This window comes from Mobula birostris, chromosome 17 (assembly GCF_030028105.1).
Source record: "Mobula birostris isolate sMobBir1 chromosome 17, sMobBir1.hap1, whole genome shotgun sequence".
Lineage (NCBI taxonomy): Eukaryota > Metazoa > Chordata > Chondrichthyes > Myliobatiformes > Myliobatidae > Mobula > Mobula birostris.
Genome location: NC_092386.1, coordinates 28,620,154 through 28,641,520, shown reverse-complemented (window position 1 = coordinate 28,641,520; position 21,367 = coordinate 28,620,154). Strand labels below are relative to the sequence as shown.

The window sequence follows — 21,367 nt, the reverse complement described above, 5'->3', positions numbered from 1 at the left end:
ATCCCTGCCATATCGTTCGTGTAACACCATAGGATTTTATTTTGTTAAGCAGCTTCATGTGTGGCATCTTATCAAGCATCTTCTTAAAATGCAAGTAAATGACATCCACTGCCTCTCCTTTGTCCATGTTGCTTGATACTTTCTAGAACCCAAGTACCCGAAACCTCATCCTTAATAATAGACTCCAATACTTTCCCAACCACTGAGGTTAGGCCAACTGGCCTATGATTTCCTTTCTTTTGCCATTTTCCCTTCTTAAAGAGTGGAGTGACATTTGCAATTTTCTAGTCCTCCGGGACCATGCCAGAATCAAGTGATTCTTGAAAGATCATGACCAATGCATTCGGTATCTCTTCAGCCAGATCTTTCAGAGCTCTGGGATGTAGTCCATCTGGTCTAGGTGACTTATCCACCTTAAGACCTTTGAGTTTACCTAGCACTTTTTCCTTTGTAATAGCAATGACACTCACTCCTGCTCCCTGACACTCATGGACCTCTGGCACACTGCTAGTGTCTTCCACAGTAAAGACAGATGCAAAGTAGCTATTCAGTTCATATGCCATTTCTTTGCGCCCTATTACTACCTCACCAATGTCATTTTCCAGTGGTCCAATATCAACTCTCACCCAACTTTTACTCTTTATATGACTGAAAAAACTCTTGGTGGTATCCTGCTTTATATTATTGGCATTTCTCCCTTCATATTTCATCTTTTCCCTTCTTATAACTTTTTTTAGTTGCCTTTCGTTGAATTTTAAAAGCATCCCAATCACCCAACTTCCCACTCACTTTTGCTAACTTATATGCCCTTTCCTTGGCTTTTATGCAGTCCCTAACTTTCTATGTCACCCATGGTCGCCTGCCTCTGCCATTTGAGAACTTCTTTCTCTGTGGGACATATCTATCCCGCGCCTTGTGAACTATTCCCAGAAACTTCAGCATCTCTATTCTGCCGCCATCCCTGCCAGTATCCTCCTTCAATCTACCTGGGCAAGCTCCTCTCTCATGCCTCTGTAATTCCCTTTATTCCACTGCGATACTGATATATCAAATTGTAGTAAGAATTCAATCATATTATGATCACTGCCTCTTAAAGGTTCTTTTACATTAAGCTCCTTATAAGATCTGGGCTATTACACAACACCCAATCTAAGATAGCCTTTCTCCGAGTAGGCTCAAGCACAAGCTGCTCTAAAAAGCTATTTCTTCGGCATTCAACAAAGTCCCTCCCTTGTGATCAGACACCAACCTGATTCTTCCAATCCACTTGCATACTGAAGTTCCCCATTACAATCCATCTTCATGCATCTCTACAACTCTTATTCTAAGGTCCTCTGAAAGTTGTTTTGCTCGAGGCATGGTGCACTTAAACAGCTCTTTCTTAAGAGCAGGCTGTATCAGTAACCTGACCTCGTGTCTTTTTTTTAATAGGGCAGTACACCTCTACAACCCACACCTCCAATCTCATCTCACTGATTGGAACACCTGACTCCGAATAGCTTTTGTAGAAGGCATTACCCCAAAGTTTCACATACTTCGTTGAACCTAGACAGTGATTGTTTAAATGGTGTACTCATGATTGACGAGAAGTAGCTCAATTGCTTGTGTGCTATTAGTTTAGGCAGATGTGTTTGTCTATTATTGTGACTCAGATGAAGATCGGACCACATTTTATGAGTTATTAATGCAGGAAACCAGGTAACTGCGAAAGGATCACAAACGTTTCTTGCAACTGCATCTTGCATCTCACGATCTCCACCACCTATATTATTTGGAAACACCTTCTTTGCTGAAGACTGTTGCAAATAATTCATCTCATGGCTTAACATTGCCTTCAGCATCCATTTTAGTTTTTATAATGTTCCATTCTCCATGTACTACCATTTCAGTTTTCCTACATTGAAATAACGTTTGTATTCCCATTCATGTTGCAAGTATTCTTTACCTTACATGCTCTTTTCTTACTTCTCAGGTTTTAATTCCGCTTTGATTTTATTGTTATCAGCCTGGGTCATGATGAAATTTAAATCCCTACATTTTCATAAGCAGCCTTTTTTTTTGCTTTTCTGCTGCATCTCTTTTGCCATCTGGGGAGTTCTGAATTGTTTTTCTTTCTTTGCTTTTCATGTGCTTCCACTTTATTAGAACCACTGCTTCCTTAAAGATAGCACACTGTTCTGTCCACTTCTGGTTCCAATTTACCTGCGTTTAGGTCCACTTTCTTGACATGGAAATTGGCTTTAGATTATATTTAATGAACTTTAATAAACTTGCTATAAACAAACACATAATATTCATTAGAGATTCATTAACAGTTCAAGATAAAAGGGCAAAAAACTATTTTTGATGACTACTATTAAATATGCATAGATAGGTAGGAAGCTACATAAGGTCTCAAGGCAAGTGAAAAGGAATAAAGGATAATTGATCTGAATCATTTAACTGTTTCTCTTGTCACAGCCCAATTTTTATTTTTGTGTTTTTGACAATGGCAAGTAGAGATAGAGAAGGTTACAATGGAATGAGGATTTTGAAAGACATAAGTATAGTCTTGTGAAAGCATTACAAGAACTAAAACAGGCCACTAAAGAGGATTGGAAACAAAAGAAAATATTTCATGCTATTAGTCCTCTTTATGCTATTAATCAACAGCAGAGTTTACAACAAGCAAAAGTTTGCAGAATATCAAGAGTAAGAGGCTGGATGCACCAGAATAATTATCTTATAATGGTGCAATTATGTGTTAGGATTTTTTTTTTTTTTTTTTAGCAATACAGAGCGGAGTAGGCCCTTCCAGCCTTATGAGCCATGTCACCTCATCAACCCCCGACAAACCCGATTAACCCTAACCTAATCATGGGACAATTAACCTAGTCGGTACATCTTTGGATTGTGTAAGGAAACCAGAGGATCCGGTGAAAACTCACACATTCCACGGAGGAAAATAGAGACACCTTGCAGAATAGTGCTGAAATTGAACTCTGAACTCCAGAACACCCCAGGAGGTAATAGCAACATGTCAACTGCTAAACTGCCATGGTGCCCAATTTTAGTGTAATATGAACTGCAAATGGTCAGAGACAGAGAGTGGTAGAAGATGGAAGCATCAGGCACATGAATGAAAATTGACTTGAAATTTATTGTTATCAAGGGCAGCATGCAGATAGGACAAAACCAAAGAGAAGGCTCTTAAATTACCACAAGATGACATACTGCTTGGATGCTCTCGCTATGGTCAAATCAGAAAGGGAGTGCCTAAGGAAATTTAAAAAAAATCTTTGTTGGCAAGAAGTGGTAGAGTGGTAGAGACAACTAAATGGATGATCTTTCTATCTTGGCAATGCAATGAAAATCTCCTTGCAAATTGTTACATTTGAGGTTAAAAGCAGGGTTGGAATGGGATTGCAAAGGTAGCGGATGGAAGAATGTAGAGGAGATTCAATTTAATACAACAGCAAACCAAAAACAGGTTTGAGAGAATCTGATGACATTCATAATTACTTTTCTTGCAACCACAAGAATGATCCTCGTTGCCAAATGTGTATATAAACTGCCTATTATAGTCATCTCTCATTGAGGTGATGACATAATGTCGAAAAACAGTAAAACTAAAACAGTAAAACTGGCGCCTTCCTTTGTAGGCGCCACGGTAGCATAGCTGTTAGCGCAACGCTACTATAGGTCGGGGCATCAGAGTTTAGTGTTCAATTCTGGTGTCTTCTGTAAGGGGTGTTTGTACATCCTCCCCGTGGAATGCGTGGATTTTACCTCGCTGCTCCCATTTCCTCCCACAGTCCAAATACAAACTGGGTAGATTAATTGGTCATGATTAGGTTAGAGTTAAATCGGGGTTTACTGGGGTTGCTGGGGCAGTGCGGCTTAGAGGGTCTGAAGGGCCTACTGTGTGCTGATCCTCTAAATAAGTAAATATATTTAAAAAATTCCTTTCCTAGATACCATACCTTATTACCCTGATGATTGAATCGGATTCTTGTTATCCTTGAATTGCCAGAAGGTCGAAAGCATGCTAGTTGATGTGAGTGGCCCCATTCGAATATCCGAACACTACCATCTTGAGCACCAGTCAGATCTAGATAATTTGATAAGTTGGTACAATTTAATGATTTTCTTCTGATCTATTGCCTTATACTATTTCAATAACAACTTCAAAATTTTGAATGAAATGGATGCACTTTATTAATATAATACAAACGGTGGGAAAGCAATAGTTTTGAAGAAACCAGATGTTAACTGTATACCAGATGCATCTTATATATTCCATAATGTCAATGAGAAACGTAGTTAAGATGTGGGTAATAAATTAAATCTGCCTGTTCTGAGGACATTCCTCATTACATCTGCTTTTTGCCATTGTTGATGCATAATCTTCTCCCTATAAATTTAAAATTTGATGGGCAACCAGAACTTTATTTCCCTCAAACTGTCAACAATAAACTCAACTATCAGAGGAATTAGTCTTCTAACTCAATATCTTCTTCTCAGTTGCCTGAAACAATGCAAGCACAAGTTATATTTATGAGAGAACTTTCTCCCCAAGATCAACACTCACCAGTGCATTATGGAAATACACACCGCAAGAGAACAGCTTAGATTGGAAGATTTCTCACATCTCCTTTTGCTCTTTTGACAATTATTTTTACATTTGGTTTATCTGATTGCTTTATTCCCCCTTATTTATCTAGGATTTTGAACATCTTTATTAAATCTCCCTTTCTCAGTACGAATGAGAACTATACTTTCTCCAGTCTCTCCACCTTAGAGAGAAAACAAACATCCTTGGAACCCTCCTAACAAGCTTTTTCCCAAGACCCTTTATATCCTTCCTAGAAATAAACACAATCTTTTGGCTGAATCCTTTGTATTAGGGGTTCTCAACTTGGGGTCTACAGACCACTTGCTTAATGGTATTGGTCTATGGCATAACAAAAAAAGATTGGAAACCCTGCTACATAAGAAGCCTTAGCAGGAAAATACTGCAGTCAAATATAATGATACAAATGCACTAACAGAAAGGAGAAACAAGAATACAGCAATTTCTCCCTATCAGTTTGATTCTGAAAGAAAACAGACCCAAAATTGGGTCATTCAGGGAAAGAAAACAGTTCATAATTTAATAGAGCAATTTTCATTAATGTTTTTGAGCCTTATATCACCAGTCACCCAGATTCCCGACTGACAAAAGATGTACATTAATACAATCTTCTTATACCATCAGAATCAATATTTTATTCAAAACTGTCATCTCACTGACATAAAACTTATTTCTTAGACAAAGACTCCCACCAAAATATTTTACTCAATTGCAATTTATTGCAAAAAATGTTAAAGACAGTTTAATAATTCTAAAATGACAATAAACTCAAGATATACAGTCTTGACTATCACATACATACAGGGTTATGCTCACAGAAAACTCACAGTAAGGTAGTGTTGGATGGGAAGCCATTCTCCTGGCGTTATTCATATTCCTCTTAATCATCTGTCAAAGTTAATACTGCATGTTATACTAGGAACATTTACAGTGTATAATTCAAGGAAATCAGAAACAACAGGCCAGAAGTTCAACTTCAATGCAGTGACTTTTTGTACTTTGCTCTTGATTTTCTTTAATTTAGTACAATGAGCATATATTGCTATTTTGTGCATATAGCCCATAAACAGGGATGAATTTCTAACTGAGCATATTTTCAAAGTTCAAAGTAAATTGATTATCAAAGTACATATACGTCATCATAAAAAACCCTCAGATTCATTTTCTTGTGGGTATACTCAATAAATCCATAATAAAATAATAACCATAATCAATGAAAGATCACAACACCTTGGGTGTTCAACCAGGGAGCAAAAGACAACAAACTGTGCAAATACAAAAAAGAAGAAATAATAATAATAAATAAGCAATAAATATTGAGAACATGAGATGAAGAATCCTTGAAAGTGAGTCCATAGATAGCAGGAGCATTTCAGTGATAGGGCAAGTGAAGTTGAGTGAAGTGTCCTATTGGAAAACCAAACGCTATGTGAAATATAAGATTTTATATTTTTTCTTCAACATGCAGTAACACTTACTGCCACTTACCATAATCTGTTTATGTGCTATTTGCTTTGGCGTTCAACTTTTATGGAAAATTCCCTCTGTGACAATTACTTGCCCAATTGCAGCTAACCATATCACTTATTCCCTTTAAGAAGGAGTGCATTATCTAGGGTTGCAACCATTGGTACATAGTATAAGAGTTATAATTTCCACTGAACTATGCAAACAAACATTATGCATCCTGACAGTTTATGCACAATAATATTCTGTTGCTCACTACTTCAAAATGGTTCAAACATGAAAGAGGGCTGCCAGGATACAAAACATATCTAATCAAAGACTTAAATTTCAGATAAATATTGAGATAAAAACATTGGAAGCTGCCAAGTGACTATTGCATGATTCATGATAAATGCCATCATAAAATAAACAATCAAAATCAAGTACTTACTGTATAATATCCTCAATTTTTCAGCTGCGCTGCTTATTTTGAAGTAACGGATTTTTGGCATTCGTAAAGTAATTAATGATAATCCAATCTTAAATATATTCTACTAAGAGCATGAAATTATTATTTTGCCATTGTTTTCAAGTGATGTAAAACAATGTAATGTGTGGACCAAGCAGCACTCCATCTGTATACCATAAAGTATTGAAACAAAAACAGCACTTTAAGTACTCAATTAAATTTTGTTAATCCTTTCTCAAGTCTGGCAATTATTGTTCACTTTCTGTCGTGCTGCCTGAATTGTTTGTTGCAGAAGTACAGCAGCCCAATTCCACTGACTGGTTTTCCAGGCTACCTTAAAGTTCACTAAGAGCCAGTGATGTTGCTAGGATGCTGAGTATCAAAAGAGTTAACACCAGCACAAGACAGGCACATAGAAATTAGTGCTCCTATTTTAGTGCATATTACACTAATTTTCACTGATATTCTGAAAAGAATTGAAAAATTGGGCTAAAATACTTAAAGTTTACACTTTTGTGCAGCACACAGTTTTATGCACTAAAATGGGTCTGTACCTTTCAGAAGCTGTAACGTGGGTTCACATGCCATTGTCACGCTGATTGCTGGCAAACATTACAGCACTAAAATGACTCTGTGGCAGCCAGGTACAGTGGCCATAAAAAGTGTCAAATGAAGGAAATATGAAAAGAGGATTATGGTGCCCTCCAGTGCATCTGAATACCTAGACACACGGTGACCTCACCTGATCAACTACCTGGCAGTGAGTGAACCTGATTCATTGCATGGTACTCTTGATCAATGAGCCGCCAGTGCAGACAACTTAATAGCAGTTTCATTTCTGAACCCTGCATGACAAACAGAGCGTAGGTAGGCTTCACCCCAAAACTCAATTTCTGCTGGCAGTGTTGAAGAAAAGCCTTGTGAACTCTGATGCCATCAACTTCACAACTGCTGCTGAAGAAATGACATCCATACTACAATAAGCCATGTCCAAAACACCTGAGTTAACTTCCTGATGATTGTGAATTGACCAAAAATGATTCGTATGATGAACGAACATTAAGAAAATATGCAAAGAGTCCAGTTCTCAGGCAAGTATGCTTCATTCATATTAATGAATCAACTGTAACAATTGAGCATTTTCATGGTCCCTTTTATCAATGCTAACCTTTTATTTACAGAATGTTATTTAAACAGTACAAATTCTCAACCTGCCATAGCTGAATTTGAACTTATCTTTTGGTTCAGATTTCGGCAATCGGTGTTCAGCAATATAGCCACCTGAGTAAAATTTTACATTTAATGGGAACAAACTGATTTATGGATTCACTGCTCATCAGACAATCAATACTAATACAACCTCAAAGAAGAAAAAATGCTCTTCTTTAGGGTCTTAAAGTTACCTTTATTTTTTCTAAACATAAGACCTAAGACATAGGAGCAGAATTAGGCCATCTGGCCCATCGAGTCTGCTCAGCCATTCAATCATGGCTGATCCTTTTTTCCTATCTCCTCCTCAGCCCCAGTTCCCAGCCATCTTCCCGTATCTTTTGATGCCATGTCCAATCGAGAACTTATCAATCTCTGCCTTAAATACACTCAATGACCTGGCCTCCACAGCTGCATGTGGCAACAAGTTCCACAAATTCACCACATTAACATTAACAACATAAATATTGTATGGTAAAAGTGATAGTAGTTTTGGGCTAAGGCAAAACTCTAATTGGTGACAAGAATTCAAGACTTTCAATCATGCTTGGAGAAGTTGTCAACTTACCTCTTTTATTGAAAAAAATCCTTCGAGCTTCCATAAAACTTAGTTGAATTATCCTTAATATTCAAAGTTAAACAACAGGATCTGCATCAGCTGGAAAAATGGGCTAAAAAATGGCAGACGGAATTTAATGCAGATAAATGTGAGGTTTTGCACTTTGGTAGGACCAACCAGGGTAGGTCTTACACAGTAAACGGTAGGGCAATGAGGAGTGTAGCAGAACAAATGGATTTGGGAATACAGGTATATAATTTGTTGAAGGTGGTGTTACAGGTAGGAACATAGAAAATAGGTGCAGGAGTAGGCCATTTGGCCCTTTGAGCCTGCACCGCCATTCAGTATGATCATGGCTGATCATCCAACTCAGAACCCTGTACCAGCCTTCTCTCCATGCCCCCTGATCCCTTTAGCCACAAGGGCCTTATCTAACTCCCTCTTAAATATAGCCAATGAACTGGCCTCAACTGTTTCCTGTGGCAGAGAATTCCACAGATTCACCACTCTCCGTGTGAAGAAGTTTTTCCTAATCTCGGTCCTAAAAGGCTTCCCCTTTATCCTCAAACTGTGACCCTTCGTTCTGGACTTCCCCAACATCAGGAACAATCTTCCTGCATCTAGCCTGGATTTTATACGTTTTAATCAGATCCCCCCCTCAATCTTCTAAATTCTAACGAGTATAAACCTAGTTCATCCAGTCTTTCATCATATGAAAGTCCTGCCCTCCCAGGAATCAATCTGGTGAACCTTCTTTGTACTCCCTCTATGGCAAGAATGTCTTTCCTCAGATTAGGGGACCAAAACTGCACGCAATACTCCAGGGTGTGGTCTCACCAAGGCCTTGTACAACTGCAGTAGTACCTCCCTGCTCCTGTATTCGAATCCTCTTGCTATAAGTGCCAGCATACCATTCGCCTTTTTCACCGCCAGCTGTACCTGCATGCCCACTTTCAATGACTGGTGTATAATGACACCCAGGTCTCGTTGCACCTCCCCTTTTCCTAAACGGCCACCATTCAGATAATAATCTGTTTTCCTGCTTTTGCCACCAAAGTGGATAACTTCACATTTATCCACATTAAATTGCATCTGCCATGAATTTGCCCACTCACCTAACCTATCCAAGTCACCCTGCATCCTCCTCACAGTTAACACTGCTGCCCAGCTTCATGTCATCCGCAAACTTGGAAATGCTGCATTTAATTCCCTCATCCAAGTGATTAATATATATTGTAAACAACTGGGGTCCCAGCACTGAGCCTTGCGGTACCCCACTAGTCACTGCCTGCCATTCTGAAAAGGTCCCGTTTATTCCCACTCTTTGCTTCCTGTCTGCCAACCAATTCTCTATCCACATCAATACCTTACCCCCAATACTGTGTGCTTTAAGTTTGCACACTAATCTCCTGTGTGGGACCTTGTCAAAAGCCTTTTGAAAATCCAAATATACCACATCCACTGGTTCTCCCCTATCCACTCTACTAGTTACTTCCTCAAAAAATTCTATGAGTGATAGGGGCATAAAGAAAGCTTTTGGCACGTTGGCCTTCATAAATCAATGTATCGAGTACAGGAGATGGAATGTTATGTCGCAGTTGAATAAGATGTTAGGCAGGCCTGATTTGGAGTATTGTGTGCAGATATGGTCATCTACATACAGGAAAGATGTAAACAAGGTTGAAAGAGTGCATAGAAAATGTTGCCGAGTCTGGAGAACTTGAGTTTAAAAGGAAAGTTTGAATACGTTAGGACTGTATTCTTTAGAACGTAGAAGATAGAGATTTGATAGAGGTATACAAAATTATTGGGGGGGGGGTACAGATAGGGTAAGTGCAAGCAGGCTTTTTCCACTGAGGTTGGGAGGAACTACAACCAGAGGTCATGGCTTAAGGGTGAAAGGTGAGGTTTAAGGGGAACATGAGTGGAAACTTCTTCACCTGGAGGGTTGGGAGAGCATGGAATGAGCTGCCAGCACAAATGGTGCAACCAAGCTTTTTTTTAAAAGAAAAGTTTGGAAAAGTACATGGATAGTAGGGATATGAAGGGCAGGCTGATGGGAATAGACAGTTTAAATGGTTTCAGCATGGACTAGATGGGCTGAAAGGCCTGTTTCTGCGCTGTATATCTCTTTGACTTTATGACTGGTCTGCCACCAAATTAAGTCTAGGTTGATCCCAATGCTGAGTAAAACTGATATGAGTGTACCAGAAACATGAGAAAATCTGCAGATGCTGGAAATCCAAGGCAAAACACACAAAATGCTTGAGGAACTCAGCGGGTCAGGCAGTATACCAGAATTGTTCTGATTTCAAAAAATTCTATTATCACTCAGTTTATACTTGAACACTATCTAATCTCAGTGGATTCAGTACAAAAAGAGTTAGAAGGGAGGAAGCTTAGAAAACTTGGAATTGTTCCCTCTAAAAAGAAATAGCAACTTAATATCTGCAACATAAATATCTCTGGCTTACAGGAATTAAATTGTGGAACTAAAACCACAAATTATTGAAACTCTTACCAAAATATCAATGCATATCGTCATTATATCTTTCTAAAGCAACAAAAGCATCTAGAACATATTGTAAAATGAATGCTAAAAATATTTAGCAGGTCAGGTAGCACCTGGGAAAGAGAAAGGAAGGCCTTTCAGAACTGGAATGGATGGACTTAGTGCACTTAACTCTCAAGCATGCTGGTACACACCTTTAAGCAGATGAAGGTACATAGGCATAGCTGGAACAGAGGGAGGAGGGGAGGACTCCAAGCCAGACTGATATTCCAAGGAATGAAAATTCCTCTAACCAGCATCTTGTTAGAAAACCTACACTCACTGGAGAACAAGACTGAGAACCTAAAGGCAAGATTGCCGTACCGGAGGAAAATGAGGAATTGCTGTGCTTTGTTTCATGAAGACGTGGCTCAATCTGGACATGCGTTACATGCTGGGAAAACCCGAAGACTTCTCAATACACAGGAAGGCAAAAGAAGGAGGTCTGTGTTTTATGATAAACTCTTTGTGGTGCTTGGACACAGTTGTCTTATCACACTTGTTCCCCCCACCTGGAACATCCAATAATTAAATGCTGACCATTCTACTTTTCAAGAGAGTTGTCCTCTGTGATCCAGACTGCAGTTTACATATTGCCAAAAGCAGATGTTAATCAGGCACTTGAAATATTGAATGCAGTCATCACCAAACAAGAAATAGTCCACCCAGCCGCATTTCAAGTCATAGTCGGGGACTTCAATTATGCTTGTTTGAAGACGTTTCTGCCCAATTATCATCAACAGAAAACCTGAAGCACTAGGGGTCCCAGCATACTCAACCACCTAGACTGCCATTTGGGAAATCTTGACTATCCTTCTCCTACCTGCCTACAGGCAGAGGCATTGTTCCAGAGATAAGGACCGCGTTCAAGGACTCAGGATCTGAATGCATACACCACAGTGGTCACGGACTTTATAAAAACAAGTCATAGATGAGTCTGTCCCACAAAATCATTCAGTCTTCACCAACCCAAAACCCCGGATGAACCATGAGATCCGCAGTCTGCTGAAAGATAGATCACTAGCAGTCAGATCTAGTAACCAAGTAAGGTAGATAAAAGAGGTCCAAGTATGATCTTCCGAAAGCCATTTCATATGCAAAGTGGCAATTCCAAACAAAACTTGAATCACTGAAAGCTACTAGACAGCTGTGGTAGGGCTTGAACGATATTACTTCCTACAAAGTGAAACCAAGTGACGTAGGTGACAAGACCACTCTTAGATGAGCTCAATGCCTCCTGCACACCATTTGACTGTCAAAACATGGAGGAACCTTCATAAACCCCCACAACTCAATGACCCTGTGATTTCAGTCTCTGAGGCTGACATGAGGCTTCAGAACAATGAACCCACAATAAGTATTCGGCCCAGATAGGGTACCTGGTCAAGTACTAAAGACCTGTGCTGATCAACTGGCTGGAGTGTTCACCGATATCTTTGACCTCTCACTTCGGCAGTCTGAAGTAGCCACATGCTTCAAGCAGGCTTCAATCATACCGGTGCCTAAGAAGAATGTGGTAACCTGCCTCAACGACTATCATCCAGTAGCACTTACATCCATTATGATGAAGAGCTTTGAGAGGGTGATTTCAAAACATATCAACTCTTGCCTGAGAAGCAGCTAGGATCTGCTCCAATTTGCCTACAGGTCCACAGCAGATGCTATTTCATTGGCACAGACCATCGCGGGTAAAGCCCTGCCTACCATTGAGCACATCTACAAGGAGTGCTGATGCAGGAAAGCAACATCCATTATCAAGGATCCCCATCACCCAGGCCATGCTCTCTTCTTGTTACTCCCATCAGTAAGAAGGTACAGGAGACTCAGTATCCACATTACCAAATTCAGGAAGTTATTACCCCTCAACCATCAGGCTCTTGAACCAGAGGGGATAACATCATTCAACTTCACTCATCCACAACCTGTGGACTTACTTTCAAGGACTCAGTCTCATTTTCTGGATATTTAGTGTTTATTTATTTATTTTCTCCCCTCTTTTTATTTGCAGTTTGTCTCTTGCACATTGGTTGTTTGTCCATTCTGTTGGGTGTGGTCTTTCATGGATACTATTGTGTTTCTTGGACTTATTATGTACATCCACAAGAAAACAAATCTCATGGTTATATATGGTGATATGTATGTACTTCGGCAATAAATTTACTTGAACTTTAAGAATATTTCAAAAATGTGGAGAGCTGAGGTTCTAAGCCATCATAAAGAAAGGAGGAAATTGCTTAAACTATTTGTTCAAATGTGACTTGCATTAAAAGTCATATGATCAACATTCATTGGTCAGGTCCTTGCGAGAGTCAAATAGCAATAACGGAAAATCTGCTACATATTCAGACATCACCAGTGAAAAATATTTACAGTTGATCTGTCTATAATTCTAAATTGCCCGGTGCATTACTACAATCAGGAAATGAGGTAATATTCCGTAACAATTTACAAATCATTGATCTACGTTCAAATAAAATTATGAGTTGCTGTAAACATTGAATGGTAATGACAATTTCATTACCTTTATTGTAGTAATTTCCCAAAGAACGTCATTTATCTTAAACCTCGATCAGCTGAGATTCCCAGTGACAATTAATTGTCTCGTACAAGTCCTCCTCAGTTTACAAATGCCCAACTTATGGAGACACTATACAAATGCACAAGAGTTTATAGACTGGCGATAAGGTCAGCTGCTGTGGGGCTGCAAGCATCTTCTACCGGGTGGAAACAGCGATTTCCCGCAAATCTTTCCTCCTCATCCCATGCCGTACAGAGGTGGGTGAAGCCAAGCAGAGCTAATAGCATTGAGCAGTTTCACTCGCTTTTTCACTGAATCAGTGAAGCTGACAGGCACTGCTCTCCCTGTGCATGCTCACTCTGGTGACAGGTCTGCTATGATTTTTACCACATCTTGCTTTTCTTCCATTATTGTTCACTTATGAGTAGTTCGGGTTACAAACAGTTCCCAGGAATGGAACCCTGTTGTAACTTCAGGACTGCCTGTACCATATAAATTGCCAGATGTGGAAGGCATTTCTGTATCAATAAATTGTGGTGACTGGAATTTCAGGAGGTGTAATCTTATACCACTGTTTCTTTTATATTTAATGCACCAAAGCTGAGAAGAGTATGTTTTCTAAATGGTGTAACTTAACCAAAACAGATAGGCAAATGATATAATTATAAAAAAGTGCAATTTAATTTACGTACAGCACAACAAAGCCACAGAAGTAGAATCATATTGCTGGCTTTCTTTACCTCTTTAACCAAAAGATACATATGGAAGTTAAATTAAATCCTAGAGTGAACATTAGCATTGTTAGCCTTGGAGCTTCGGAGACAATGGCGTCTAATGGCGACCTCTTTGCTTGCATCTTCAGAAACAGCTCTATTTCTATCTTTAATATCTCTATTTTTCTCTTTCAGGGTTTTTTTGAACATCCTGACCTGGAGTTACGTGCTGACTTCTGTTCTTTGCGGGAATGAGACTCGCTCTCGGGGTCTCACGACTGGCCGCTATTCGATATACCAAGGACGCGGCCTAGAAGATTAGCTTGCCTTCGGAGTTTCAGGATTTCATGGCCCTGGAGGTGGACGGACCCAAGGTCAGTGCCTCTGCAGGAAATCGGTGTGTCGTGGGAGACAGAAGATCTCTGCCTGTGTGCCCAGAGACCTGAGTTCATTGGGCACAGAGCTCAGAAAAAGCGATGCAACAGACTTTTAACATCGTAAATCACTGAGTTGTTTGTTACATCTCCCCTCTTGCTGTGAAACAGAGACATCTCTTTTTCCCTTATTAGGGAGAGAGAGAGCCTGAGGTATGCTGAGTTACAGTTTGAACAAGTACTCTTTGGTGTACTGGAAGTCTGTGTCTTTAATGATGCTTTGCTGCACGCTTGAGTGCTCGGTGGGGCACCGATGCTTTTTTTTGCTGGTGGGGGAGGGGGGATTGTTGTTTTGCTGCTGCTTACACGTGGGAGCGGGGAGCTGGTGGGAGGGGCTTTGGGGTTCTAACATTTAACTGTCATTCATTCTTTGGGGCACTCCTCTGTTTTTGAGGATGGTTGTGAAGAAAAAGAATTTCAGGATGTATATTGTATACATTTCTCTGATATTAAATGTACCTTTGAAACCTTGCTCTGTTATTTCATCAATCATTTGGTATGTGTTTTTAAAAACAGTCTCTGTAAAATTGATCAAATTAAATTTAAACTCACCACAGATGCTCCTCTGCCTGTCTGTGTGCTGCCTAACCAGGGCACATTTATAGGGGTGCCAGGAACGCTGGGAGTATATGGTGTGCTACACTGTAAATCACCGAAATCCTCTCTTGCATGAACTACCAAGAATTCATCTGATCTACATACAAATACAAATAAATAAGAGTATTAAATCAGAGATAAAATGTTTCACAATAGGAGCCAAGCATTTAATCAACAGATCGGATTCAAATTGTATTTATGCTATAACAGCTAATGCCGCATTGGTCCTATGCTACTGGTTACAACAAAGAACTCAAAAACTATGTATTAGACTATTAACTTCTTCATGGCTTTTGTGATATTCTACAACATCGCCATCAATCTACCAGATAAGCCATAACAAATTTAAGTTTCTCACTTCCCTATCTACTTTCTACGTTCCAAACAGGACTTTTATTCCTGAAATAGCACTTCTCTCCTATTGAGTATGATTTCTTGTACATCCTTCATCAAACATTAACTGCAAAGTACCTCAAAAGACATCTATCCATTTATAATAATATTTCCCATAATCGGACAATTGCACATTTTGAAAACTCACAACTGTACAGCAGAAAATAGGAAATTGCAGGTTTTGCAATCTGCCCCTACAACAATCTAAGTTCCTGATTCATACAACCTAATCTATATTGTAACCCAATCACTCTCTCAGGCCAATGTGTGACTCCAGAGTGAATGCAGTTTTCTAGATCTTATCTAAGGCTCCATACATCTGCTGCATAACTTCCTCTCTTTCGTATTACGGCCACCTTCTAATAAAGGCCATTATTCCTAATGATAGCTTGATATGGATGCTTATTAAGTAATTAATTTGCATAGTTGGACTCCCAAATTTCTGCCTCCACAGTGCTTCATTGGTTATAACCTTAAAAAGAACAATTTTCTTTTGGGTCCAGTCCCTGAGTTAACCTCTCTGAATTCCAGATATAATTTTTTTCACAAATTTATGGAGACTATTTATGTCCAAGACTACTTACTAATTTAGACATCTAATAGTCATCTTGGATTTATATCAATCCATTCAGGTTCTCAGGATGGCCTGATATACTTATTTATATGGTGAAAGGAAAAGCGAAGGGTTTTTTTGCACTTTACACCACTGAGAAAATCTGATCTTCATTTGCTCCCCTACATCCAATGCGTATCAAACAATTTCCGACCTGACTTGAAAAGTTAATAATCCCATGTGGAAAACCTTACTGATAACTTCTGTAAGTATTCTTTAATGCGCCTGATTAAGGGCATCCTGAAATATTCAAGTAAATTTGTCAAACATAGTTTACCATTAACAAATCCATATTTGCCCTCTTCTTTCACACACAACTTTTGTATTTGAACATTATTAGAAAGGACATATATGAGTCCCCCCCCCACAGTAAATAAAATTAACTATTATAAACAATTATACTCTTCTCTTTCCTAGTCATACCCTTTTGATTCCAGTTCAAACTCATCCTCAATCCAAGCGTAGATCTGGGTAGCCAGAATTGCAGAAACATCCAGCTCTTGGATATCATGGCTGGTGGCTATGGCAACACAATTCCGATTAGCCTGATAATTAGCAGAAAAAAAGTCTTTAAACTTCCACACCATTAATAGTAATGACAAGTAGTTTTTAACATCATGTAAAATATCAAATAGATTAACTGCACAGGCCGTTAATGCCTTGCCAAAAATTCTGGTTATACTTCAGCTGGAAAGCACACCATTTACACTGATATTTAAGAGTTTTTTTTTTGTTGACTCTACATGTCTGCTTACCTTATTAATTGCAAAGGCTGTAATGATGTCAGATTCTTTGTGAATGATTCTTGCTCGACCACCAGGATAAGCAGCATCTGTATCCACCTTTACAAAGTAGGACAGTAAAACATCATATACCAAAGTAGTAAACTTGCTTTCCATGGTAGAATAGTGTAAATAAACACTAGGATAGTACAACAAAAATAAACTCAGCCAACACCCTTCTCAGAAATTGAACTTCAGCAATTATGTCTGCACAAAATCAAGAAGATTTTTCATCTTGGATCGAAGCATAAAAGGACTAATTTTCTATTCTGGATTTCAGCATTGTGCAACATTAAATTTACAGTGAGAGGCAAAAACACAGCCAAGTTACTGACGTCAAGAAGTATTATTGCAAAACAAAACTGTTCTACTGAAGACCAACAGAAACAGTAAGCTGAAGTAACATAACTGAGAAACTAATAATTCATCACGGAGCAGACACAACAGTTGGTTTAGCGGCTCACACCTTTTCCCCAATATAAACATGGATTAAACTAATTTGACACCTAGCAATATGTTTGATAGCTTAGTAACACAATTATTCATTGAACAAATGAAGATAGGGAAAGGAGACAACAAAGAGTGGCTTCACATTTAATCAAAGGAGTTGTCATAAATACAAAAAGAGTGGTTTTGATGGGCTCAAGTTCTACAGACATTGGGGTTGGGGGAAGGAAGGATTCACACTAAGGCAGAGTAAGAACAACAGCTACAGAGGTGAAAGCAGGTCAGAAGAGATGCAGCTCAGAGGCACTGTGCCCACATATGATAACACTGTGGACTGTTACTGAGAAGTATAACTGCTCATCCAGGGACATGTTTAAAACCCATTTCTGGGGTATTCTAGAAAGATCGCAGAGCCCTCAGACGCAGTGGGCACTTCTGGTTCAACCAAAAGTGTATTTGCTCATCCTCTGTGTCTCTTTTATGATCGCAAGTCACTGCTGGATACCAAGAACATCAAGTACTGCAGGCCCATCTCATCAGCGGGTTGCTTGATACCAATAGAGCTGGAGTTGTTGCGTACCATTGTCGTGTTGTTGCCTGGACTTGTGTGGTTACCTGGATTTGTGTGTACCATTGTGCCAAGACAGTGAGCACTCCAAAAGAAGGTTTGAGTGATTATCTTGGACGTTTTTATTGTGACCGTAAGACTCTGCTGGAAATTGGTAACATAGTTCACAAACCCAGTTCACTGGTGAGACTGACGGCAGGGGAGCTGCACTGCTTCAATTGTTGCGTGGACAAGGCCCTCATGCCTCAGAGTTGCCTGCTGAAGCTGCCAGTGAAGGGGACGCCAGAGCTGGCTGTGTCCTGTTGGATTTTGTACTGGGCTGGAGGACTGCCCCTCCTGTCAGTACTACACTCCAGCATTTGCTTAGTACTGCAGCAAGCAAAACCATGACAACTTAGGGACCTGGGATATACTACTTGGAAAAAAAAATCCCCCTCTTTATGACCATGTTTTTCTAAAACTATAACCATATTTGTTACTTGTGCTGTGTGCAGTGTGCTGTTGGTGAAATATCTTGCATCTTGGCCCCAGAGGAACACTGTTTCGTTTGGCTATATTCATGTATGACTGAATGATAATTAAACTTGAAACATGAGGTTTAACTTGAAACTTCCAGTGCCTTGACACACATGGCATAAAAAGAGATTTAATATTATGGATATGAAGCAGTATACTACTATCAAGATGAATGGTTATTTGTCTGACTGGAAGATGAACAGTGATGTTTGTTAGGGCTTTATTAGTGACCTTTATTTGGGGGTGAAAGGCAATTTCTAAATTTGTAAGTAACACAAAACTGAGCAATATTGCAACTGTTATGAGGAGAGTGGAAAAATTGCAGCAGGAATTAAACAGGTCAGTAGCATGGACAAACTTACAGGTGATGAATGTTATTATGGAGGAAACTAAGGTTATGTATTTTCATAGGAAAAAATAGGAGCAGGAATAAAGAGGCTTATGGATAAGGGACCTCAAATCAATAAAAATCATAATGCAAGTTGAGAAAATGGATAATGATGCATTCAGGGCTGTATCAGAGGAGACAGAGTATTAAAGCAGGGGATGTCATGCCGAACCTTAGTAAAATACTGGTGCATCCTCAATTAAAGCATTGTGTTCAGTTTTGGTTGCCTTTTTATAGGAATGATGTGAAGGCATCAGAGAGGATCAGAGAAGGTTTATGAGAATGGTTCCTGGGATGAGGGGGTTACAGTTACAATCACATAGAAACTGTAACTATTACCTGTGGACAACAAGGCTGAGGTGAGATTAAATAAGCATATAAAATGAGGTGTCTGGACCAAGTGTATGGTGGAAGGTTTCTCCATGTGGTGGAGGGTCAAAGGCTAGAAGTCACAGATATAAACAAACAGAGAAGAGCAATCAAAGTGACTCAAAGCAACTTGTTTGACTTTTAGATTTCATAGTTGAAATCTGGAATGTACAGCCTACAGAAATGGTGCAGCCAGACTTGATGGTACTTTCAAGAAGGATTTGAATGAAAAACATAAGTAAAAGTTTGCAACACTACCTAAAAGAAAGTCTGGTGGGTAGAACTAGAGTGCTGCTCTGTAGATAACATGAAGGGCTGAATGGCCTTCTGCAGTGTAACCATATTACCATTCCCTGAGCAAGGTACTTAACCACACAGTGCTCTGCGACAACACTGGTGCCAAGCTGTATCGGCTCTTGCCCTTCCCTTGGACAACATTGGTGTCGTGGAGAGGGGAGACTTGCAGCATGGGCAACTGCCCGTCTTCGATATAACCTTGCCCAGGCCTGTGCCTTGGAGAGTGAAGACTTTCCAGGCGCAGATCCATGGTCTCGCAAGACTAACGGATGCCTTAAGAATTCAAATGACAAGTAGATCACAAACACGAGGAAATCTGCAGATGCTGGAATTTCAAACAACACATAGAAGTTGCTGGTAAATGCAGCGTCTGACCTCTACCTTACTGAGGCACAGCGACAACTCGCAGATACCTCCTCTTATTTATCCCTCAATCATGACCCCACTAAGGAGTACCAGGCCATTGTCCCCCACACTATCACCAGCTTTATCCGCTCAGGGGATCTCCCATTCACTGCTACAAACATTATAGCTCCCACATCCCACACTTCCTGTTTCTACCTCCTAGCCAAGATCCACAAACCTGCCTCTCCAGGTAGACCTATTGTCTCAGCTTGCTCCTGACCCACCAAACTCATTTCTGCATACCTCGACACAGTTTTATCCCCCCTTGTTCAATCCCTTCCTACCTATGTTTGTGACACTTTTCACGCTTTAAAATTTTTCGATGATTTTCACCACCAGGAAGGTCTCAAAGCTCTCTGCTTCTTTTTGGATTCCAGAACCTAACCAGTTCCCCTCTACCACCACTTTCCTCCGTCTAGCGGAATTAGTCCTTACTCTTAATAATTTCTCCTTTGGCTCCTCCCACTTCCTCCAAACTAAAGGTGTAGCCATGGGCACCCGTATGGGTCCCAGCTATGCCTGCCTTTTTGTTGGCTTTGTGGAACAATCCACATTCCAAACCTATACAGGTATCTGTCCCCCACTTTTCCTTTGCTACATCGGCGACTGCATTGGCGCTGCTTCCTGCACGCATGCTGAGCTCATTGATTTCATTACCTTTGCCTCCAACTTTCACCCTGCCCTCAAGTTTACCTGGTCCATTTCCGACACCTCCCTCCCCTTTCTAGATCTTTCTGTCTCTATCTCTGGAGACAGCTTATCTACTGATGTCTACTATAAGCCTACGGACTCTCACAGCTATCTTGACTATTCCTCTTCTCACCCTGTCTCTTGCAAAAATGCCATCCCCTTCTCGCAATTCCTCCACCTCCGCCGCACCTGCTCTCAGGATGAGGCTTTTCATTCCAGGACGAAGGGGATATCCTCCTTTTTTAAAGAAAGGGGCTTCCCTTCCTCCACCATCAACTCTGCTCTCAAATGTATCTCTCCCATTTCACGCACATCTGCTCTCACCCCATCCTCCCGCCACCCCACTAGGGATAGGGTTCCCCTTGTCCTCACCCACCACCCCACCAGCCTCCAGGTCCAACATATAATTCTCCGTAACTTCCACCACCTCCAACGGGATCCCACCACCAAGCACATCCTTCCCTCCCCCACCTCTGCTTCCTGCAGGGATCACTCCCTACGCGATTCTCTTGTCCATTTGTCCCCCCCATCCCTCCCCACCGATCTCCCTCCCGGCACTTATCCTTGTAAGCGGAACAAGTGCTACACATGCTCTTACACTTCCTCCCTCACCACCATTCAGGGCCCCAGACAGTCCTTCCAGGTGAGGCGACTCTTCACCTGTGAGTCGGCTGGGGTGGTATACTGCGTTTGGTGCTCCCGATGCGGCCTTCTCTATGTTGGTGAGACCCGACGCAGACTGGGAGACCGTTTTGCTGAACACCTACGCTCTGTCCGGCAGAGAAAGCAGG

General features: G+C 40.3%; 1 protein-coding gene across 8 annotated transcripts in view; it reads right to left on the bottom strand.

Annotated features, from left to right (window-relative positions):
- LOC140211578 (dmX-like protein 1) overlaps window positions 1-21,367 on the bottom strand; it is a 199,880-nt gene that overhangs the window by 24,274 nt on the left and 154,239 nt on the right. For all 8 annotated transcript variants that reach the window (XM_072281438.1, XM_072281440.1, XM_072281439.1 and 5 more), the window contains 5 exons: window positions 16,870-16,956; window positions 16,538-16,659; window positions 15,064-15,205; window positions 5,440-5,500; window positions 3,963-4,090 (listed from right to left, as the gene is read on the bottom strand). In XM_072281438.1, coding sequence (XP_072137539.1) covers window positions 3,963-4,090; window positions 5,440-5,500; window positions 15,064-15,205; window positions 16,538-16,659; window positions 16,870-16,956 — 540 coding nt within the window. The remainder of the gene's footprint in view (window positions 1-3,962; window positions 4,091-5,439; window positions 5,501-15,063; window positions 15,206-16,537; window positions 16,660-16,869; window positions 16,957-21,367) is intronic.